At 59.2% G+C, this 24,953-nt stretch overlaps 1 protein-coding gene across 4 annotated transcripts in view; it reads left to right on the top strand.

Annotated features, from left to right (window-relative positions):
* The window catches only part of LOC137347803 (tetratricopeptide repeat protein 28-like), a 492,214-nt gene that overhangs the window by 343,754 nt on the left and 123,507 nt on the right, over positions 1-24,953 (top strand). For all 4 annotated transcript variants that reach the window (XM_068012797.1, XM_068012799.1, XM_068012800.1 and 1 more), the window contains exon 14: positions 21,490-21,637. In XM_068012797.1, coding sequence (XP_067868898.1) covers positions 21,490-21,637 — 148 coding nt within the window. The remainder of the gene's footprint in view (positions 1-21,489; positions 21,638-24,953) is intronic.

Below are 24,953 nucleotides of genomic sequence, written 5' to 3' on the forward strand. Positions count from 1 at the left end.
CAGCCCTGAGTCACTCCACTGTGAGGGAGCAGCCCTGAGACACTCCACTGTTAAGGAACAGCACTGAGACACTCCACTGTGAGGGGGCAGCCCTGAGCCACTCCACTGTGAGGGGGCAGCCCTGAGACACTCCATTGTGAGGGTGCAGCCCTGAGTCACTCCACTGTGAGGGAGCAGCCCTGAGACATTCCACTGTGAGGGGGCAGCCCTGAGACTCTCCACTGTGAGGGAGCAGTCCTGAGACACTCCACTGTGAAGGGGCAGCCCTGAGACACTCCACTGTAACGGAGCAGCCCTGAGACACTCCACTGTGAGGGAGCAGCCCTGAGACACTCCACTGTGAGGGAGCAGCCCTGAGACACTCCACTGTTAGGGAGCAACCCTGAGACACTCCACTGTGAGGGAGCAGACCTGAGACACTCCATTGTGAGGGAACAGCCCTGAGACACTCCACTGTGAGGCAGCAGCCCTGAGGCACTCCACTGTGAGGGAGCAGTCCTGAGACATTCCACTGTGAAGGGGCAGCCCTGAGACACTCCACTGTGAGGGAGCAGCCCCGAGACACTGTGAGGGAGCAGTCCGGAGACACTCCACTGTGAGGGGGCAGCCCTGAGACTCTCCATTGTGAGGGAGCAGCCCTGAGTTACTCCACTGTGAGGGAGCAGCCCTGAGACACCCCACTGTGAGGGAGCAGCCCTGAGTGACTCCATTCTGAGGGAGCAGCTCTGAGACATCCATTGTGAGGGGGCAGCCCTGAGACACTCCATTGTGAGGGCGCAGCCCTGAGACACTCCACTGTTAGGGAGCAGCCCTGAGACACTCCATTGTGAGGGAGCAGCCCTGAGACACTCCATTGTGAGGGAGCAGCCCTGAGTCACTCCACTGTGAGGGAGCAGCCCTGAGACACTCCACTGTGAGGGAGCAGCCCTGAGACACTCCATTGTGACGGAGCAGCTCTGAGACACCACTGTGAGGGAGCAGCCCAGAGACACTCCATTGTGAGGGAGCAGCCCTGAGACATTGCACTGTTCGGGAGCAGCCCTGAGACACTCCACTGTGAGGGAGCAGCCCTGAGACACTCCACTGTGAGGGAGCAGCTCTGAGACACTCCACTGTGAGGGAGCAGCCCTGATGCACTCCACTGTGAGGGAGCAGCCCCGAGATACTCCACTGTCAGTGAGCAGCCCTGAGACACTCCATTGTGAGGGGGCAGCCCTGAGACACTCCATTGTGAGGGACCAGCCCTGAGTGACTCCATTGTGAGGGAGCAGCCCTGAGACACTCCATTGTGAGGGGGCAGCCCTGAGACACTCCACTGTTAGGGAGCAGCCCTGTGACACTCCACTGTGAGGGGGCAGCCCTGAGACACTCCATTGTGAGGGACCAGCCCTGAGTGACTCCATTGTGAGGGAGCAGCCCTGAGTCACTCCACTGTGAGGGAGCAGCCCTGAGACACTCCATTGTCAGGGGGCAGCCCTGAGACACTCCAGTGTGAGGGAGCAGCCCTGAGACACTCCATTGTGTGGGGGCAGCCTTGAGACACTCCATTGTGAGGGAGCAGCCCTGAGACACTCCATTGTAAGGGGGCAGCCCTGAGACACTCCATTGTGAGGGAGCAGCCTTGAGACACTCCATTGTGAGGGAGCAGCCCTGAGACACTCCATTGTAAGGGGGCAGCCCTGAGACACTCCATTGTGAGGGAGCAGCCTTGAGACACTCCATTGTGAGGGAGCAGCCCTGAGACACTCCATTGTAAGGGGGCAGCCCTGAGACACTCCATTGTGAGGGCGCAGCCCTGAGACACTCCATTGTGAGGGGGCAGTCCTGAGACACTCCAGTGTGAGGGGGCAGCCCTGAGACACTCCATTGTGAGGGAGCAGCCCTGAGACACTCCACTGTGAGGGAGCAGCCCTGAGACACTCCATTGTGAGGGAGCAGCCCTGAGACACTCCATTGTGAGGGGGCAGTCCTGAGACACTCCAGTGTGAGGGGGCAGCCCTGAGACACTCCATTGTGAGGGGGCAGCCCTGAGACACTCCACTGTTAGGGAGCAGCCCTGTGACACTCCACTGTGAGGGGGCAGCCCTGAGACACTCCATTGTGAGGGAGCAGCCCTGAGACACTCCACTGTTAGGGAGCAGCCCTGTGACACTCCACTGTGAGGGGGCAGCCCTGAGACACTCCATTGTGAGGGAGCAGCCCTGATCCACTCCACTGTTAGGGACCAGCCCTGAGTGACTCCACTGTGAGGGGGCAGCCCTGAGACACTCCATTGTGAGGGGGCAGCCCTGAGACACTCCACTGTTAGGGAGCAGCCCTGTGACACTCCACTGTGAGGGGGCAGCCCTGAGACACTCCATTGTGAGGGAGCAGCCCTGAGACACTCCACTGTTAGGGGGCAGCCCTGTGACACTCCACTGTGAGGGACCAGCCCTGAGTGACTCCATTGTGAGGGAGCAGCCCTGAGTCACTCCACTGTGAGGGAGCAGCCCTGAGACACTCCATTGTCAGGGGGCAGCCCTGAGACACTCCATTGTGAGGGGGCAGCCCTGAGACACTCCAGTGTGAGGGAGCAGCCCTGAGACACTCCATTGTGTGGGGGCAGCCCTGAGTCACTCCATTGTGAGGGAGCAGCCTTGAGACACTCCATTGTGAGGGAGCAGCCCTGAGACACTCCATTGTAAGGGGGCAGCCCTGAGTCACTCCATTGTGAGGGGGCAGTCCTGAGACACTCCAGTGTGAGGGGGCAGCCCTGAGACACTCCATTGTGAGGGAGCAGCCCTGAGACACTCCACTGTGAGGGAGCAGCCTTGAGACACTCCATTGTGAGGGAGCAGCCCTGAGACACTCCACTGTAAGGGGGCAGCCCTGAGTCACTCCATTGTGAGGGGGCAGCCCTGAGACACTCCATTGTGAGGGAGCAGCCTTGAGACACTCCATTGTGAGGGAGCAGCCCTGAGACACTCCAGTGTGAGGGGGCAGCCCTGAGACACTCCATTGTAAGGGGGCAGCCCTGAGACACTCCATTGTGAGGGAGCAGCCTTGAGACACTCCATTGTGAGGGAGCAGCCCTGAGACACTCCATTGTAAGGGGGCAGCCCTGAGTCACTCCATTGTGAGGGGGCAGTCCTGAGACACTCCAGTGTGAGGGGGCAGCCCTGAGACACTCCATTGTGAGGGAGCAGCCCTGAGACACTCCACTGTGAGGGAGCAGCCCTGAGACACTCCATTGTGAGGGAGCAGCCCTGAGACACTCCATTGTGAGGGAGCAGCCCTGAGACACTCCATTGTGAGGGAGCAGCCCTGAGACACTCCATTGTGAGGGGGCAGTCCTGAGACACTCCAGTGTGAGGGGGCAGCCCTGAGACACTCCATTGTGAGGGAGCAGCCCTGAGACACTCCATTCTGAGGGCGCAGCCCTGAGACTCTCCATTGTGAGGGGGCAGCCCTGAGACACTCCACTATGAGGGAGCAGCCCTGAGACACTCCACTGTGAAGGGGCAGCCCTGAGACACTCCACTGTGAGGGAGCAGCCCCGAGACACTGTGAGGGAGCAGTCCGGAGACACTCCACTGTGAGGGGGCAGCCCTGAGACTCTCCATTGTGAGGGAGCAGCCCTGAGTTACTCCACTGTGAGGGAGCAGCCCTGAGACACCCCACTGTGAGGGAGCAGCCCTGAGACACTCCAATGTGAGGGAGCAGCTCTGAGACATCCATTGTGAGGGGGCAGCCCTGAGACACTCCATTGTGAGGGCGCAGCCCTGAGACACTCCACTGTTAGGGAGCAGCCCTGAGACACTCCATTGTGAGGGAGCAGCCCTGAGACACTCCATTGTGAGGGAGCAGCCCTGAGTCACTCCACTGTGAGGGAGCAGCCCTGAGACACTCCACTGTGAGGGAGCAGCCCTGAGACACTCCATTGTGACGGAGCAGCTCTGAGACACCACTGTGAGGGAGCAGCCCAGAGACACTCCATTGTGAGGGAGCAGCCCTGAGACATTGCACTGTTCGGGAGCAGCCCTGAGACACTCCACTGTGAGGGAGCAGCCCTGAGACACTCCACTGTGAGGGAGCAGCTCTGAGACACTCCACTGTGAGGGAGCAGCCCTGATGCACTCCACTGTGAGGGAGCAGCCCCGAGATACTCCACTGTCAGTGAGCAGCCCTGAGACACTCCATTGTGAGGGGGCAGCCCTGAGACACTCCATTGTGAGGGACCAGCCCTGAGTGACTCCATTGTGAGGGAACAGCCCTGAGACACTCCACTGTGAGGGAGCAGCCCTGAGACACTCCATTGTGAGGGGGCAGCCCTGAGACACTCCACTGTTAGGGAGCAGCCCTGTGACACTCCACTGTGAGGGGGCAGCCCTGAGACACTCCATTGTGAGGGACCAGCCCTGAGTGACTCCATTGTGAGGGAGCAGCCCTGAGTCACTCCACTGTGAGGGAGCAGCCCTGAGACACTCCATTGTCAGGGGGCAGCCCTGAGACACTCCAGTGTGAGGGAGCAGCCCTGAGACACTCCATTGTGTGGGGGCAGCCTTGAGACACTCCATTGTGAGGGAGCAGCCCTGAGACACTCCATTGTAAGGGGGCAGCCCTGAGACACTCCATTGTGAGGGAGCAGCCTTGAGACACTCCATTGTGAGGGAGCAGCCCTGAGACACTCCATTGTAAGGGGGCAGCCCTGAGACACTCCATTGTGAGGGAGCAGCCTTGAGACACTCCATTGTGAGGGAGCAGCCCTGAGACACTCCATTGTAAGGGGGCAGCCCTGAGACACTCCATTGTGAGGGCGCAGCCCTGAGACACTCCATTGTGAGGGGGCAGTCCTGAGACACTCCAGTGTGAGGGGGCAGCCCTGAGACACTCCATTGTGAGGGAGCAGCCCTGAGACACTCCACTGTGAGGGAGCAGCCCTGAGACACTCCATTGTGAGGGAGCAGCCCTGAGACACTCCATTGTGAGGGAGCAGCCCTGAGACACTCCATTGTGAGGGGGCAGTCCTGAGACACTCCAGTGTGAGGGGGCAGCCCTGAGACACTCCATTGTGAGGGGGCAGCCCTGAGACACTCCACTGTTAGGGAGCAGCCCTGTGACACTCCACTGTGAGGGGGCAGCCCTGAGACACTCCATTGTGAGGGAGCAGCCCTGAGACACTCCACTGTTAGGGAGCAGCCCTGTGACACTCCACTGTGAGGGGGCAGCCCTGAGACACTCCATTGTGAGGGAGCAGCCCTGATCCACTCCACTGTTAGGGACCAGCCCTGAGTGACTCCACTGTGAGGGGGCAGCCCTGAGACACTCCATTGTGAGGGGGCAGCCCTGAGACACTCCACTGTTAGGGAGCAGCCCTGTGACACTCCACTGTGAGGGGGCAGCCCTGAGACACTCCATTGTGAGGGAGCAGCCCTGAGACACTCCACTGTTAGGGGGCAGCCCTGTGACACTCCACTGTGAGGGACCAGCCCTGAGTGACTCCATTGTGAGGGAGCAGCCCTGAGTCACTCCACTGTGAGGGAGCAGCCCTGAGACACTCCATTGTCAGGGGGCAGCCCTGAGACACTCCATTGTGAGGGGGCAGCCCTGAGACACTCCAGTGTGAGGGAGCAGCCCTGAGACACTCCATTGTGTGGGGGCAGCCCTGAGTCACTCCATTGTGAGGGAGCAGCCTTGAGACACTCCATTGTGAGGGAGCAGCCCTGAGACACTCCATTGTAAGGGGGCAGCCCTGAGTCACTCCATTGTGAGGGGGCAGTCCTGAGACACTCCAGTGTGAGGGGGCAGCCCTGAGACACTCCATTGTGAGGGAGCAGCCCTGAGACACTCCACTGTGAGGGAGCAGCCTTGAGACACTCCATTGTGAGGGAGCAGCCCTGAGACACTCCACTGTAAGGGGGCAGCCCTGAGTCACTCCATTGTGAGGGGGCAGCCCTGAGACACTCCATTGTGAGGGAGCAGCCTTGAGACACTCCATTGTGAGGGAGCAGCCCTGAGACACTCCAGTGTGAGGGGGCAGCCCTGAGACACTCCATTGTAAGGGGGCAGCCCTGAGACACTCCATTGTGAGGGAGCAGCCTTGAGACACTCCATTGTGAGGGAGCAGCCCTGAGACACTCCATTGTAAGGGGGCAGCCCTGAGTCACTCCATTGTGAGGGGGCAGTCCTGAGACACTCCAGTGTGAGGGGGCAGCCCTGAGACACTCCATTGTGAGGGAGCAGCCCTGAGACACTCCACTGTGAGGGAGCAGCCCTGAGACACTCCATTGTGAGGGAGCAGCCCTGAGACACTCCATTGTGAGGGAGCAGCCCTGAGACACTCCATTGTGAGGGAGCAGCCCTGAGACACTCCATTGTGAGGGGGCAGTCCTGAGACACTCCAGTGTGAGGGGGCAGCCCTGAGACACTCCATTGTGAGGGAGCAGCCCTGAGACACTCCATTCTGAGGGCGCAGCCCTGAGACTCTCCATTGTGAGGGGGCAGCCCTGAGACACTCCACTATGAGGGAGCAGCCCTGAGACACTCCACTGTGAGGGAGCAGACCTGAGACACTGCACTGTTAATGAGCAGCCCTGAGACACTCCACTGTGAGGGAGCAGCCCTGAGACACTCCATGGTGAGGGAACAGCCCTGAGACACTCCACTGTGAGGGGGCAGCCCTGAGACACTCCATTGTGATGGAGCAGCCCTGAGACACTCCATTCTGAGGGCGCAGCCCTGAGACACTCCACTGTGAGGGAGCAGCCCTGAGACACTCCATTGTGAGGGAGAAGCCCTGAGACACTCCACTGTGAGGGAGCAGCCCTGAGACACTCCACTGTGAGGGTGCTGCCCTGAGTCACTCCACTGTGAGGGAGCAGCACTGAGACACTCCATTGTGAGGGAGCAGCCTTGTGTCACTCCACTGTGAGGGAGCAGCCCTGAGACACTGCACTGTGAGGGGGCAGCCCTGAGACACTCCATTGTGAGGGAGCAGCCCTGATCCACTCCACTGTTAGGGACCAGCCCTGAGTGACTCCACTGTGAGGGGGCAGCCCTGAGACACTCCATTGTGAGGGGGCAGCCCTGAGACACTCCACTGTTAGGGAGCAGCCCTGTGACACTCCACTGTGAGGGGGCAGCCCTGAGACACTCCATTGTGAGGGAGCAGCCCTGAGACACTCCACTGTTAGGGGGCAGCCCTGTGACACTCCACTGTGAGGGACCAGCCCTGAGTGACTCCATTGTGAGGGAGCAGCCCTGAGTCACTCCACTGTGAGGGAGCAGCCCTGAGACACTCCATTGTCAGGGGGCAGCCCTGAGACACTCCATTGTGAGGGGGCAGCCCTGAGACACTCCAGTGTGAGGGAGCAGCCCTGAGACACTCCATTGTGTGGGGGCAGCCCTGAGTCACTCCATTGTGAGGGAGCAGCCTTGAGACACTCCATTGTGAGGGAGCAGCCCTGAGACACTCCATTGTAAGGGGGCAGCCCTGAGTCACTCCATTGTGAGGGGGCAGTCCTGAGACACTCCAGTGTGAGGGGGCAGCCCTGAGACACTCCATTGTGAGGGAGCAGCCCTGAGACACTCCACTGTGAGGGAGCAGCCTTGAGACACTCCATTGTGAGGGAGCAGCCCTGAGACACTCCACTGTAAGGGGGCAGCCCTGAGTCACTCCATTGTGAGGGGGCAGCCCTGAGACACTCCATTGTGAGGGAGCAGCCTTGAGACACTCCATTGTGAGGGAGCAGCCCTGAGACACTCCAGTGTGAGGGGGCAGCCCTGAGACACTCCATTGTAAGGGGGCAGCCCTGAGACACTCCATTGTGAGGGAGCAGCCTTGAGACACTCCATTGTGAGGGAGCAGCCCTGAGACACTCCATTGTAAGGGGGCAGCCCTGAGTCACTCCATTGTGAGGGGGCAGTCCTGAGACACTCCAGTGTGAGGGGGCAGCCCTGAGACACTCCATTGTGAGGGAGCAGCCCTGAGACACTCCACTGTGAGGGAGCAGCCCTGAGACACTCCATTGTGAGGGAGCAGCCCTGAGACACTCCATTGTGAGGGAGCAGCCCTGAGACACTCCATTGTGAGGGAGCAGCCCTGAGACACTCCATTGTGAGGGGGCAGTCCTGAGACACTCCAGTGTGAGGGGGCAGCCCTGAGACACTCCATTGTGAGGGAGCAGCCCTGAGACACTCCATTCTGAGGGCGCAGCCCTGAGACTCTCCATTGTGAGGGGGCAGCCCTGAGACACTCCACTATGAGGGAGCAGCCCTGAGACACTCCACTGTGAGGGAGCAGACCTGAGACACTGCACTGTTAATGAGCAGCCCTGAGACACTCCACTGTGAGGGAGCAGCCCTGAGACACTCCATGGTGAGGGAACAGCCCTGAGACACTCCACTGTGAGGGGGCAGCCCTGAGACACTCCATTGTGATGGAGCAGCCCTGAGACACTCCATTCTGAGGGCGCAGCCCTGAGACACTCCACTGTGAGGGAGCAGCCCTGAGACACTCCATTGTGAGGGAGAAGCCCTGAGACACTCCACTGTGAGGGAGCAGCCCTGAGACACTCCACTGTGAGGGTGCTGCCCTGAGTCACTCCACTGTGAGGGAGCAGCACTGAGACACTCCATTGTGAGGGAGCAGCCTTGTGTCACTCCAATGTGAGGGAGCAGCCCTGAGACACTGCACTGTGAGGGGGCAGCCCTGAGACACTCCATTGTGAGGGAGCAGCCTTGAGTCACTCCACTGATAGGGAGCAGCCCTGAGACACTCCACTGTGAGGGGGCAGCCCTGAGACACTCCACTGTGAGGGAGCAGCCCTGAGACACTCCACTGTGAGGTAGCAGCCCTGAGACACTGTGAGGGAGCAGCGCTGAGACACTGCACTGTGAGGGGGCAGCCCTGAGACACTCCACTGTGAGGGGGCAGCCCTGAGACACTCCATTGTGAGGGCGCAGCCCTGAGACACTCCACTGTGAGGGGGCAGCCCTGAGACACTCCACTGTGAGGGAGCAGCCCTGAGACACTCCACTGTGAGGGGGCAGCCCTGAGACACTCCACTGTGAGGGAGCAGCCCTGAGACACTCCACTGTGAGGTAGCAGCCCTGAGACACTGTGAGGGAGCAGCGCTGAGACACTCCACTGTGAGGGGGCAGCCCTGAGACACTCCACTGTGAGGGGGCGGCCCTGAGACACTCCATTGTGAGGGGGCAGCCCTGAGACACTCCACTGTGAGGGGGCAGCCCTGAGACACTCCCATGTGAGGGAGCAGCCCTGAGATACTCCACTGTGAGGGGGCAGCCCTGAGACACTCCACTGTGAGGGAGCAGTCCTGAGACACTCCACTGTGAGGGGGCAGCCCTGAGACACTCCCATGTGAGGGAGCAGCCCTGAGATACTCCACTGTGAGGGAGCACCCCTGAGACACTCCATTGTGAGGGAGCAGCCCTGAGACACTCCATTGTGAGGGAGCAGCCTTGAGACACTCCACTGTTAGGGAGTAGCCCTGAGACACTCCACTGTGAGGGAGCAGCCCTGAGACACTCCATTGTGAGGGAGCAGCCCTGAGACACTCCATTGTGAGGGAGCAGCCCTGAGATACACCACTGTGGGGGGGGGAGCCCTGAGACACTCCACTGTGAGGGGGCAGCCCTGAGACACTCCATTGTGAGGGAGCAGCCCTGAGACACACCACTGTTAGGGAGCAGCCCTGAGATACTCCACTGTGGGGGGGCAGCCCTGAGACACTTCCCTGTGAGGGAGCAGCCCTGAGATACTCCACTGTGAGGGAGCAGCGCTGAGACACTCCAGTGTGAGGGGGCAGCCCTGAGACACTCCACTGTGAGCGAGCAGCCCTGAGACACTCCACGGTCAGGGGGCAGCCCTGAGACACTCCACTGAGAGGGAGCAGCCCTGAGACACTCCACTGTGAGGTAGCAGCCCTGAGACACTCCACTTTGAGGGAGCAGCCCTGAGACACTCCACTGTGAGGGGGCAGCCCTGAGACACTCCACTGTGAGGCAGCAGCCATGAGACACTGTGAGGGAGCAGCGCTGAGACACTCCACTGTGAGGGAGCAGTCCTGAGACACTCCACTGTGAGGGGGCAGCCCTGATACACTTCCCGGTGAGGGAGCAGCCCTGAGATACTCCACTGTGAGGGGGCAGCCCTGAGACACTCCACTGTGAGGGAGCAGCCCTGAGACACTCCATTGTGAGGGAGCAGCCCTGAGACACTCCATTGTGAGGGAGCAGCCCTGAGTCACTCCACTGTGAGGGAGCAGCCCTGAGACACTCCATTGTGAGGGAGCAGCCCTGAGACACTCCATTGTGAGGGAGCAGCCCTGAGAAACTCAACTGTTAGGGAGCAGCCCTGAGATACTCCACTGTCGGGGGGCAGCCCTGAGACACTTCCCTGTGAGGGAGCAGCCCTGAGATACTCCATTGTGAGGGAGCAGCGCTGAGACACTGTGAGGGAGCAGCGCTGAGACACTCCACTGTGAGGGAGCAGTCCTGAGACACTCCACTGTGAGGGGGCAGCCCTGAGACACTACCCTGTGAGGGAGCAGCCCTGAGATACTCCACTGTGAGGGGGCAGCCCTGAGACACTCCACTGTGAGGGAGCAGCCCTGAGACACTCCATTGTGAGGGAGCAGCCCTGAGACACTCCATTGTGAGGGAGCAGCCCTGAGTCACTCCACTGTGAGGGAGCAGCCCTGAGACACTCCATTGTGAGGGAGCTGCCCTGAGACACTCCATTGTGAGGGAGCAGCCCTGAGAAACTCCACTGTGAGGGAGCAGCCCTGAGATACTCCACTCTGGGGGGGCAGCCCTGAGACACACCACTGTGAGGGGGCAGCCCGGAGACACTCCATTGTGAGGGAGCAGCCATGAGTCACTCCACTGTGAGGGAGCAGCCCTGAGACACTCCAATGTGAGGGAGCAGTGCTGAGACACTCCACTGTGAGGGGGCAGCCCTGAGACACTCCCCTGTGAGGGAGCAGCCCTGAGACACTCCATTGTGAGGGAGCAGCCCTGAGACACTCCACTGTGAGGGGGTAGCCCTGAGACACTCCATTGTGAGGGAGCAGCCCTGAGTCACTCCACTGTGAGGGAGCAGCCCTGAGACACTCCACTGTGAGGGAGCAGCCCTGAGACACTCCACTGTTAGGGAGCAGCCCTGAGACACTCCACAGTGAGGGAGCTGCCCTGAGACACTCCATTGTGAGGGAACAACCCTGAGATACTCCACTGTGTGGGGGCAGCCCTGAGACACTCCATTGTGAGGGAGCAGCCCTGAGTCACTCCACTGTGAGGGAGCAGCCCTGAGACACTCCATTGTGAGGGAGCTGCCCTGAGTCACTGCACTGTGAGGGAGCAGCCCTGAGACACTCCATTGTGAGGGAGCAGCCCTGAGTCACTCCACTGTGAGGGGGCAGTCCTGAGACACTCCGCTGTGAGGGAGCAGACCTGAGACACTCCACTGTGAGGGAGCAGCCCTGAGTCACTCCACTGTGAGGGAGCAGCCCTGAGACACTCCATTGTGAGGGAGCAGCTCTGAGACACTCCACTGTGAGGGAGCAGCCCTGAGACACTCCATTGTGAGGGAGCTGCTCTGAGACACTCCAATGTGAGGGAGCTGCCCAGAGTCACTCCATTGTGAGGGAGCAGCCCTGAGACACTGCACTGTTAGGGAGCAGCCCTGAGACACTGCACTGTGAGGGAGCAGCCCTGAGACACTCCATTGTGAGGGAGCTGCCCAGAGACACTCCATTGTGAGGGAGCAGCCCTGAGACACTCCACTGTGAGGGAGCTGCCCAGAGACACTCCATTGTGAGGGGGCAGCCCTGAGACACTGTGAGGGAGCAGTCCTGAGACACTCCACTGTGAGGGGGCAGCCCTGAGACACACCACTGTGAGGTAGCAGCCCCGAGACACTGTGAGGGAGCAGTCCTGAGACACTTCACTGTGAGGGAGGAGCCCTGAGACACTCCACTGTGAGGGAGCAGCCCTGAGACACTCCATTGTGAGGGAGCAGCCCTGAGACACTGCACTGTTAGGGAGCAGCGCTGAGACACTCCACTGTGAGGGGGCAGCCCTGAGACACTCCACTGTGAGGGAGCAGCCCTGAGACACTCCACTGTGAGGGGGCAGCCCTGAGACACTCCACTGTGAGGGAGAAGCCCTGAGACACTCCACTGTGAGGTAGCAGCCCTGAGACACTGTGAGGGAGCAGCGCTAAGACACTCCACTGTGAGGGGGCAGCCCTGAGACACTCCACTGTTAGGGAGTAGCCCTGAGACACTCCACTGTGAGGGAGCAGCCCTGAGACACTCCATTGTGAGGGAGCAGCCCTGAGACACTCCATTGTGAGGGAGCAGCCCTGAGATACACCACTGTGGGGGGGGAGCCCTGAGACACTTCCCTGTGAGGGAGCAGCCCTGAGATACTCCACTGTGAGGGAGCAGCGCTGAGACACTCCAGTGTGAGGGGGCAGCCCTGAGACACTCCACTGTGAGCGAGCAGCCCTGAGACACTCCACGGTGAGGGGGCAGCCCTGAGACACTCCACTGAGAGGGAGCAGCCCTGAGACACTCCACTGTGAGGTAGCAGCCCTGAGACACTCCACTTTGAGGGAGCAGCCCTGAGACACTCCACTGTGAGGGGGCAGCCCTGAGACACTCCACTGTGAGGCAGCAGCCATGAGACACTGTGAGGGAGCAGCGCTGAGACACTCCACTGTGAGGGAGCAGTCCTGAGACACTCCACTGTGAGGGGGCAGCCCTGAGACACTTCCCGGTGAGGGAGCAGCCCTGAGATACTCCACTGTGAGGGGGCAGCCCCGAGACACTCCATTGTGAGGGAGCAGCCCTGAGACACTGTGAGGGAGCAGCGCTGAGACACTCCACTGTGAGAGAGCAGTCCTGAGACACTCCACTGTGAGGGGGCAGCCCTGAGACACTACCCTGTGAGGGAGCAGCCCTGAGATACTCCACTGTGAGGGGGCAGCCCTGAGACACTCCACTGTGAGGGAGCAGCCCTGAGACACTCCATTGTGAGGGAGCAGCCCTGAGACACTCCATTGTGAGGGAGCAGCCCTGAGTCACTCCACTGTGAGGGAGCAGCCCTGAGACACTCCATTGTGAGGGAGCAGCCCTGAGACACTCCATTGTGAGGGAGCAGCCCTGAGAAACTCAACTGTTAGGGAGCAGCCCTGAGATACTCCACTGTCGGGGGGCAGCCCTGAGACACTTCCCTGTGAGGGAGCAGCCCTGAGATACTCCATTGTGAGGGAGCAGCGCTGAGACACTGTGAGGGAGCAGCGCTGAGACACTCCACTGTGAGGGAGCAGTCCTGAGACACTCCACTGTGAGGAGGCAGCCCTGAGACACTACCCTGTGAGGGAGCAGCCCTGAGATACTCCACTGTGAGGGGGCAGCCCTGAGACACTCCACTGTGAGGGAGCAGCCCTGAGACACTCCATTGTGAGGGAGCAGCCCTGAGACACTCCATTGTGAGGGAGCAGCCCTGAGTCACTCCACTGTGAGGGAGCAGCCCTGAGACACTCCATTGTGAGGGAGCTGCCCTGAGACACTCCATTGTGAGGGAGCAGCCCTGAGAAACTCCACTGTGAGGGAGCAGCCCTGAGATACTCCACTCTGGGGGGGCAGCCCTGAGACACACCACTGTGAGGGGGCAGCCCGGAGACACTCCATTGTGAGGGAGCAGCCATGAGTCACTCCACTGTGAGGGAGCAGCCCTGAGACACTCCAATGTGAGGGAGCAGTGCTGAGACACTCCACTGTGAGGGGGCAGCCCTGAGACACTCCCCTGTGAGGGAGCAGCCCTGAGACACTCCATTGTGAGGGAGCAGCCCTGAGACACTCCACTGTGAGGGGGTAGCCCTGAGACACTCCATTGTGAGGGAGCAGCCCTGAGTCACTCCACTGTGAGGGAGCAGCCCTGAGACACTCCACTGTGAGGGAGCAGCCCTGAGACACTCCACTGTTAGGGAGCAGCCCTGAGACACTCCACAGTGAGGGAGCAGCCCTGAGACACTCCATTGTGAGGGAACAACCCTGAGATACTCCACTGTGTGGGGGCAGCCCTGAGACACTCCATTGTGAGGGAGCAGCCCTGAGTCACTCCACTGTGAGGGAGCAGCCCTGAGACACTCCATTGTGAGGGAGCTGCCCTGAGTCACTGCACTGTGAGGGAGCAGCCCTGAGACACTCCATTGTGAGGGAGCAGCCCTGAGTCACTCCACTGTGAGGGGGCAGTCCTGAGACACTCCGCTGTGAGGGAGCAGACCTGAGACACTCCACTGTGAGGGAGCAGCCCTGAGTCACTCCACTGTGAGGGAGCAGCCCTGAGACACTCCATTGTGAGGGAGCAGCTCTGAGACACTCCACTGTGAGGGAGCAGCCCTGAGACACTCCATTGTGAGGGAGCAGCTCTGAGACACTCCAATGTGAGGGAGCTGCCCAGAGTCACTCCATTGTGAGGGAGCAGCCCTGAGACACTGCACTGTTAGGGAGCAGCCCTGAGACACTGCACTGTGAGGGAGCAGCCCTGAGACACTCCACTGTGAGGGAGCTGCCCAGAGACACTCCATTGTGAGGGAGCAGCCCTGAGACACTCCACTGTGAGGGAGCTGCCCAGAGACACTCCATTGTGAGGGGGCAGCCCTGAGACACTGTGAGGGAGCAGTCCTGAGACACTCCACTGTGAGGGGGCAGCCCTGAGACACACCACTGTGAGGTAGCAGCCCCGAGACACTGTGAGGGAGCAGTCCTGAGACACTCCACTGTGAGGGAGGAGCCCTGAGACACTCCACTGTGAGGGAGCAGCCCTGAGACACTCCATTGTGAGGGAGCAGCCCTGAGACACTGCACTGTTAGGGAGCAGCGCTGAGACACTCCACTGTGAGGGGGCAGCCCTGAGACACTCCACTGTGAGGGAGCAGCCCTGAGACACTCCACTGTGAAGGGGCAGCCCTGAGACACTCCACTGTGAGGGAGAAGCCCTGAGACACTCCACTGTGAGGTAGCAGCCCTGAGACACTGTGAGGGAGCAGCGCTAAGACACTCCACTGAGAGGGGGCAGCCCTGAGACACTCCACTGTGAGGGGGCAGCCCTGAGACACTCCACTGTGAGGTAGCAGCCATGAGACACTCCATTGTGAGGGAGCAGCCCTGAGACACTGTGAGGGAGCAGCGCTGAGACACTCCACTGTGAGGGAGCAGTCCTGAGACACTCCACTGTGAGGGGGCAGCCCTGAGACACTCCCCTGTGAGGGAGCAGCCCTGAGATACTCCACTGTGAGGGAGCAGCCCTGAGACACTCCATTGTGAAGGAGCAGCCCTGAGACACTCCACTGTGAGGGAGCAGCCCTGAGACACTCCATTGTGATGGAGCAGCCCTGAGACACTCCATTGTGAGGGAGCAGCCCTGAGAAACTCAACTGTTAGGGAGCAGCCCTGAGATACTCCACTGTCGGGGGGCAGCCCTGAGACACTTCCCTGTGAGGGAGCAGCCCTGAGATACTCCATTGTGAGGGAGCAGCGCTGAGACACTGTGAGGGAGCAGCGCTGAGACACTCCACTGTGAGGGAGCAGTCCTGAGACACTCCACTGTGAGGGGGCAGCCCTGAGACACTACCCTGTGAGGGAGCAGCCCTGAGATACTCCACTGTGAGGGGGCAGCCCTGAGACACTCCACTGTGAGGGAGCAGCCCTGAGACACTCCATTGTGAGGGAGCAGCCCTGAGACACTCCATTGTGAGGGAGCAGCCCTGAGAAACTCCACTGTTAGGCAGCAGCCCTGAGATACTCCACTGTGAGGGGGCAGCCCTGAGACACTCCATTGTGAGGGAGCAGCCATGAGTCACTCCACTGAGAGAGCAGCCCTGAGACACTCCAATGTGAGGGAGCAGCCCTGAGATACTCCATTGTGAGGGAGCAGATCTGAGACACTCCACTGTGAGGGAGCAGCCCTGAGACACTCCATTGTGATGGAGCAGCCCTGAGACACTCCACTGTGAGGGGGCAGCCCTGAGACACTCCATTGTGAGGGAGCAGCCCTGAGACACTCCACTGTGAGGGAGCAGCCCTGAGACACTCCACTGTGAGGGAGCAGCCCTGAGACACTCCACTGTTTGGGAGCAGCCCTGAGACACTCCACAGTGAGGGAGCAGCCATGAGACACTCCATTGTGAGGGAACAGCCCTGAGACACTCCACTGTGTGGGGGCAGCCCTGAGACACTCCATTGTGAGGGAGCAGCCCTGAGTCACGCCACTGTGAGGGAGCAGCCCTGAGACACTCCATTGTGAGGGAGCAGCTCTGAGACACTCCACTGTGAGGGAGCAGCCCTGAGACACTCCATTGTGAGGGAGCAGCTCTGAGACACTCCAATGTGAGGGAGCTGCCCAGAGTCACTCCATTGTGAGGGAGCAGCCCTGAGACACTGCACTGTTAGGGAGCAGCCCTGAGACACTCCATTGTGAGGGAGCAGCCCTGAGACACTCCACTGTGAGGGAGCTGCCCAGAGACACTCCATTGTGAGGGAGCAGCCCTGAGACACTCCACTGTGAGGGAGCTGCCCAGAGACACTCCATTGTGAGGGGGCAGCCCTGAGACACTGTGAAGGAGCAGTCCTGAGACACTCCACTCTGAGGGGGCAGCCCTGAGACACACCACTGTGAGGGAGCAGCCCCGAGACACTGTGAGGGAGCAGTCCTGAGACACTCCACTGTGAGGGAGGAGCCCTGAGACACTCCACTGTGAGGGAGCAGCCCTGAGACACTCCACTGTGAGGGAGCAGCCCTGAGACACTCCATTGTGAGGGAGCAGCCCTGAGACACTCCATTGTGAGGGAGCAGCCCTGAGTCACTCCACTGTGAGGGAGCAGCCCTGAGACACTCCATTGTGAGGGAGCAGCCCTGAGACACTCCATTGTGAGGGAGCAGCCCTGAGAAACTCCACTGTTAGGCAGCAGCCCTGAGATACTCCACTGTGGGGCGGGGGGGGGGGGGCAGCCCTGAGACACACCACTGTGAGGGGGCAGCCCTGAGACACTCCATTGTGAGAGAGCAGCCATGAGTCACTCCCCTGTGAGGCAGCAGCCCTGAGACACTCCAATGTGAGGGAGCAGTGCTGAGACACTCCACTGTGAGGGGGCAGCCCTGAGACACTCCCCTGTGAGGGAGCAGCCCTGAGATACTCCATTGTGAGGGAGCAGATCTGAGACACTCCATTGTGAAGGAGCAGCCCTGAGACACTCCACTGTGAGGGGGCAGCCCTGAGACACTCCATTGTGAGGGAGCAGCCCTGAGTCACTCCACTGTGAGGGAGCAGCCCTGAGACACTCCACTGTTAGGCAGCAGCCCTGAGACACTCCACTGTTAGGGAGCAGCCCTGAGACACTCCACAGTGAGGGAGCAGCCCTGAGACACTCCACTGTGAGGGGGCAGCCCTGAGACACTCCATTGTGAGGGAGCAGCCCTGAGTCACTCCACTGTGAGGGAGCAGCCCTGAGACACTCCATTGTGAGGGAGCAGCTCTGAGACACTCCACTGTGAGGGAGCAGCCCTGAGACACTCCATTGTGAGGGAGCAGCTCTGAGACCCTCCAATGTGAGGGAGCTGCCCAGAGTCACTCCATTGTGAGGGAGCAGCCCTGAGACACTGCACTGTCAGGGAGCAGCCCTGAGACACTGCACTGTGAGGGAGCAGCCCTGAGACACTCCACTGTGAGGGAGCTGCCCAGAGACACTCCATTGTGAGGGAGCGGCCCTGAGACACTACCCTGTGAGGGAGCAGCCCTGAGATACTCCACTGTGAGGGGGCAGCCCTGAGACACTCCACTGTGAGGGAGCAGCCCTGAGACACTCCATTGTGAGGGAGCAGCCCTGAGACACTCCATTGTGAGGGAGCAGCCCTGAGAAACTCCACTGTTAGGCAGCAGCCCTGAGATACTCCACTGTGAGGGGGCAGCCCTGAGACACTCCATTGTGAGGGAGCAGCCATGAGTCACTCCACTGAGAGAGCAGCCCTGAGACACTCCAATGTGAGGGAGCAGCCCTGAGATACTCCATTGTGAGGGAGCAGATCTGAGACACTCCACTGTGAGGGAGCAGCCCTGAGACACTCCATTGTGATGGAGCAGCCCTGAGACACTCCACTGTGAGGGGGCAGCCCTGAGACACTCCATTGTGAGGGAGCAGCCCTGAGACACTCCACTGTGAGGGAGCAGCCCTGAGACACTCCACTGTGAGGGAGCAGCCCTGAGACACTCCACTGTTTGGGAGCAGCCCTGAGACACTCCACAGTGAGGGAGCAGCCATGAGACACTCCATTGTGAGGGAACAGCCCTGAGACACTCCACTGTGTGGGGGCAGCCCTGAGACACTCCATTGTGAGGGAGCAGCCCTGAGTCACGCCACTGTGAGGGAGCAGCCCTGAGACACTCCATTGTGAGGGAGCAGCTCTGAGACACTCCACTGTGAGGGAGCAGCCCTGAGACACTCCATTGTGAGGGAGCAGCTCTGAGACACTCCAATGTGAGGGAGCTGCCCAGAGTCACTCCATTGTGAGGGAGCAGCCCTGAGACACTGCACTGTTAGGGAGCAGCCCTGAGACACTCCATTGTGAGGGAGCAGCCCTGAGACACTCCACTGTGAGGGAGCTGCCCAGAGACACTCCATTGTGAGGGAGCAGCCCTGAGACACTCCACTGTGAGGGAGCTGCCCAGAGACACTCCATTGTGAGGGGGCAGCCCTGAGACACTGTGAAGGAGCAGTCCTGAGACACTCCACTCTGAGGGGGCAGCCCTGAGACACACCACTGTGAGGGAGCAGCCCCGAGACACTGTGAGGGAGCAGTCCTGAGACACTCCACTGTGAGGGAGGAGCCCTGAGACACTCCACTGTGAGGGAGCAGCCCTGAGACACTCCACTGTGAGGGAGCAGCCCTGAGACACTCCATTGTGAGGGAGCAGCCCTGAGACACTCCATTGTGAGGGAGCAGCCCTGAGTCACTCCACTGTGAGGGAGCAGCCCTGAGACACTCCATTGTGAGGGAGCAGCCCTGAGACACTCCATTGTGAGGGAGCAGCCCTGAGAAACTCCACTGTTAGGCAGCAGCCCTGAGATACTCCACTGTGGGGCGGGGGGGGGGGGGGCAGCCCTGAGACACACCACTGTGAGGGGGCAGCCCTGAGACACTCCATTGTGAGAGAGCAGCCATGAGTCACTCCCCTGTGAGGCAGCAGCCCTGAGACACTCCAATGTGAGGGAGCAGTGCTGAGACACTCCACTGTGAGGGGGCAGCCCTGAGACACTCCCCTGTGAGGGAGCAGCCCTGAGATACTCCATTGTGAGGGAGCAGATCTGAGACACTCCATTGTGAAGGAGCAGCCCTGAGACACTCCACTGTGAGGGGGCAGCCCTGAGACACTCCATTGTGAGGGAGCAGCCCTGAGTCACTCCACTGTGAGGGAGCAGCCCTGAGACACTCCACTGTTAGGCAGCAGCCCTGAGACACTCCACTGTTAGGGAGCAGCCCTGAGACACTCCACAGTGAGGGAGCAGCCCTGAGACACTCCACTGTGAGGGGGCAGCCCTGAGACACTCCATTGTGAGGGAGCAGCCCTGAGTCACTCCACTGTGAGGGAGCAGCCCTGAGACACTCCATTGTGAGGGAGCAGCTCTGAGACACTCCACTGTGAGGGAGCAGCCCTGAGACACTCCATTGTGAGGGAGCAGCTCTGAGACCCTCCAATGTGAGGGAGCTGCCCAGAGTCACTCCATTGTGAGGGAGCAGCCCTGAGACACTGCACTGTCAGGGAGCAGCCCTGAGACACTGCACTGTGAGGGAGCAGCCCTGAGACACTCCACTGTGAGGGAGCTGCCCAGAGACACTCCATTGTGAGGGAGCGGCCCTGAGACACTCCACTGTGAGGGAGCTGCCCAGAGACACTCCATTGTGAGGGGGCAGCCCTGAGACACTGTGAGGGAGCAGTCCTGAGACACTCCACTGTGAGGGGGCAGCCCTGAGACACACCACTGTGAGGGAGCAGCCCCGAGACTCTGTGAGGGAGCAGTCCTGAGACACTCCACTGTGAGGGAGGAGCCCTGAGACACTCCACTGTGAGGGAGGAGCCCTGAGACACTCCACTGTGAGGGAGCAGCCCTGAGACACTCCATTGTGAGGGAGCAGCCCTGAGACACTGCACTGTTAGGGAGCAGCCCTGAGACACTCCACTGTGAGGGGCCACCCCTGAGACACTCCACTGTGAGGGAGCAACCCTGAGACACTCCACTGTGAGGGGCCACCCCTGAGACACTCCACTGTGAGGGAGCAGCCCTGAGACACTCCACTGTGAGGGAACAGCCCTGAGACACTCCATTGTGAGGGAGCAGCCCTGAGACACTCCATTGTGAGGGAGCTGCCCTGAGACACTCCATTGTGAGTGGGCAGCCCTGAGACACTGTGAGGGAGCAGTCCTGAGACACTCCACTGTGAGGGGCCTGCCCTGAGACGCGCCACTGTGAGGGAGCAGCCCTGAGACACTCCATTGTGAGGGAGCTGCCCTGAGACACTCCATTGTGAGTGGGCAGCCCTGAGACACTGTGAGGGAGCAGTCCTGAGACACTCCACTGTGAGGGAGCAGTCCTGAGACACTCCACTGTGAGGGGGCAGTCCTGAGACACTCCACTGTGAGGGATCAGCCCCGAGACACTGTGAGGGAGCAGTCCTGAGACACTCTACTGTGAGGGACCATCCCTGAGACACTGTGAGGGAGCAGCCCTGAGACACTCCATCGTGAGGCAGCAGCTCTGAGACACTGTGAGGGAGCAGCCCTGAGACACTCCATTGTGAGGGAGCAGCTCTGAAAAACTCCACTGTGAGGGAGCAGCCCTGAGACACTGCACTGTTCGGGAGCTGCCCTGAGACACTCCATTGTGAGGGAGCAGCCCTGAGACTCTCCATTGTGAGGGAGCAGCCCTGAGACACTGTGAGGGAGCACGTCTGGTTGTGGGGCTCCGGGGTAGATGGTGATTCATGCTTTACTGCCAACAACCATGGTGGACTGTCCCAATGTATCAATGACCCGGCTATGGATGAGGTGGACCAAGGTTCCATCACCGCATTTCCAGTCGGTGTCATGGCGGGGTTAGCTGTTTTTCGGTGAGGGTCTCCATACAGGACAGCCGGCCTAATTAGTCAAGCCAAGGGTGGATGAATATTCTGCCGTGTTAATCCATTACCTCTGGAGAATGAGGGAGTGTTTATCCAGAACATTCCTCAGGAGAGTAAATTTGTGGAGTTGGGTACAGGACAGGGCAGGTGGTGGTCTGTGTGGGGCAGGGGGCCGCGACAAGCTGAAAGACCTACTGTTTTCCAATGCTTACTTGTTATCACATCCTATGATAAGCCAGTCAGTCAGTGTGGGCAGGAACCATCAGCTGCTGCATATTAAACCTGTCTCTTATCTTTCAACAGGAGCCTCTTCTGTGCTGATGCAGATTAAACCAATCCCAGTGCAGGCCTCGCTCACCTTCTATCACCACTTCTACGTGGCTCTGTGGAGTGGCTCTTACATCACTAGCGCCATGGAATATGCAAAGTATCAAATGCAGAATGACACCAGGTACAAGCCAGCTGCTTCAGGCTACTGAGCAGAAAGCCTCACCACTGGATTCAGTCTTAAACCAGATGTCGAACACTGCCCCATCAGTTCAGCACGTTTCCGAGGCTGGTCATAGCTCCTCCATCAGGGACCCACTTATACACTGGCGCACTCTTGGAAAGGAGCATAGCTTCAAAAGCAATGCTTCTCCAAGTTTCCACGAGGAAAGCCAACACACTGTGTTTCCTCTGTAGCCAGTCACCAGTGGAGAGCTCAGCTGCCCCGTTATTCATCAGTCTCCATCCACACCCTCTCTCCGTTCAGACTCACTGCCAGTCCGCACTCACACTCCGTCCACATTCACTCTTCATCCAAACTCACATTCCGTCCACATTCACACTCTGTCCACACTCACTCTCTGTCCACACTCACTCTCTGTCCACACTCACTCTCTGTCCGCACTCACTCTCTGTCCGCACGCACTCTCTGTCCGCACTCACACTCTGTCCACATTCACACTCTGTCCGCACTCACACTCCGTCCACACTCACACTCCGTCCACATTCACTCTTCATCCAAACTCACATTCCGTCCACATTCACACTCTGTCCACACTCACTCTCTGTCCGCACTCACACTCTGTCCACACTCACACTCCGTCCACACTCACTCTTCGTCCAAACTCACATTCCGTCCACATTCACACTCTGTCCACACTCACACTCCGTCCACACTCACACTCCGTCCACACTCACTCTTCGCCAAACTCACTCTTCATCCAAACTCACATTCCGTCCACATTCACTCTCTGTCCGCACTCACACTCCGTCCACACTCACACTCCGTCCACACTCACTCTTCGTCCAAACTCACTCTTCATCCAAACTCACACTCTGTCCACATTCACACTCCGTCCACATTCACACTCTGTCCACCCTCACTCTCTGTCCACCCTCACTCTGTCCACACTCACTCTCTGTCCGCACTCACACTCTGTCCATACTCACTCTTCATCCAAACTCACACTCCGTCCACATTCACACTCTGTCCACACTCACTCTCTGTCCACACTCACTCTCTGTCCGCACTCACACTCTGTCCACACTCACTCTCTGTCCACACTCACTCTCTGTCCGCACTCACACTCCGTCCACACTCACACTCCGTCCACATTCACTCTTCATCCAAACTCACATTCCGTCCACATTCACACTCTGTCCACACTCACTCTCTGTCCGCACTCACACTCCGTCCACACTCACACTCCGTCCACATTCACTCTTCATCCAAACTCACACTCCGTCCACACTCACTCTTCGTCCAAACTCACATTCCGTCCACACTCACTCTTCATCCAAACTCACATTCCGTCCAAACTCACATTCCGTCCACATTCACTCTCTGTCCACACTCACACTCCGTCCAGACTCACTCTTCATCCAAACTCACATTCCGTCCTCACTCACACTCCGTCCACACTCACACTCTGTCCACACTCACTCTCTGTCCACACTCACTCTCTGTCCGCACTCACACTCCGTCCACATTCACACTCTGTCCACACTCACTCTCTGTCCACACTCACTCTCTGTCCGCACTCACACTCCGTCCACATTGAGACTTTGTCCACACTCACTCTCTGTCCACACTCACTCGCTGTCCGCACTCACACTCCATCCACATTCACACTCTGTCCACACTCACTCTCCGTCCACATTCACTCTTCATCCAAACTCACATTCCGTCCACATTCACACTCTGTCCACACTCACTCTCTGTCCGCACTCACACTCCGTCCACACTCACACTCCGTCCACACTCACTCTTCGTCCAAACTCACATTCCGTCCGCATTCACACTCTGTCCACACTCACACACCGTCCACACTCACACTCCGTCCACACTCACTCTTCGTCCAAACTCACTCTTCATCCAAACTCACATTCCGTCCACATTCACTCTCTGTCCGCACTCACACTCCGTCCACACTCACACTCCGTCCACACTCACTCTTCGTCCAAACTCACTCTTCATCCAAACTCACACTCTGTCCACATTCACACTCCGTCCACACTCACTCTCTGTCCACACTCACTCTCTGTCCGCACTCACACTCCGTCCACATTCACACTCTGTCCACACTCACTCTCTGTCCACACTCACTCTCTGTCCACACTCACTCTCTGTCCGCACTCACTCTCTGTCCGCACGCACTCTCTGTCCGCACTCACACTCTGTCCACATTTACACTCTGTCCGCACTCACACTCCGTCCACATTCACACTCTGTCCACACTCACTCTCTGTCCGCACTCACTCTCTGTCCGCACTCACACTCCGTCCACACTCACACTACGTCCACACTCACACTCCGTCCACATTCACTCTTCATCCAAACTCACATTCCGTCCACATTCACACTCTGTCCACACTCACTCTCTGTCCGCACTCACACTCTGTCCACACTCACCCTCCGTCCACACTCACTCTTCGTCCAAACTCACATTCCGTCCACATTCACACTCTGTCCACACTCACACTCTGTCCACACTCACACTCCGTCCACACTCACACTCCGTCCACACTCACTCTTCGTCCAAACTCACTCTTCATCCAAACTCACATTCCGTCCACATTCACTCTCTGTCCGCACTCACTCTCTGTCCGCACTCACACTCCGTCCACATTCACTCTCTGTCCACACTCACTCTCTGTCCGCACTCACACTCTGTCCACACTCACTCTCTGTCCACACTCACTCTCTGTCCGCACTCACACTCCGTCCACATTCACTCTCTGTCCACACTCACTCTCTGTCCGCACTCACACTCTGTCCACACTCACTCTCTGTCCACACTCACTCTCTGTCCGCACTCACACTCCGTCCACACTCACTCTTCGTCCAAACTCACTCTTCATCCACCTCACACTCCGTCCACATTCACACTCTGTCCACACTCACTCTCTGTCCACACTCCCTCTCTGTCCGCACTCACACTCCGTCCACATTCACACTCTGTCCACACTCACTCTCTGTCCACACTCACTCTCTCTCTCCGCACTCACACTCGGTCCACACTCACTCTCTGTCCACACTCACTCTCTGTCCGCACTCACACTCCGTCCACACTCACACTCCGTCCACACTCACTCTTCATCCAAAATCACATTCCGTCCACATTCACACTCTGTCCACATTCACACTCCGTCCACACTCACTCTCTGTCCACACTCACTCTTCGTCCAAACTCACATTCCGTCCACACTCACATTCCGTCCACACTCACTCTCTGTCCACACTCACTCTTCGTCCAAACTCACATTCCGTCCACACTCAC

This window comes from Heterodontus francisci, chromosome 32 (genome assembly GCF_036365525.1).
Source record: "Heterodontus francisci isolate sHetFra1 chromosome 32, sHetFra1.hap1, whole genome shotgun sequence".
NCBI lineage: Eukaryota > Metazoa > Chordata > Chondrichthyes > Heterodontiformes > Heterodontidae > Heterodontus > Heterodontus francisci.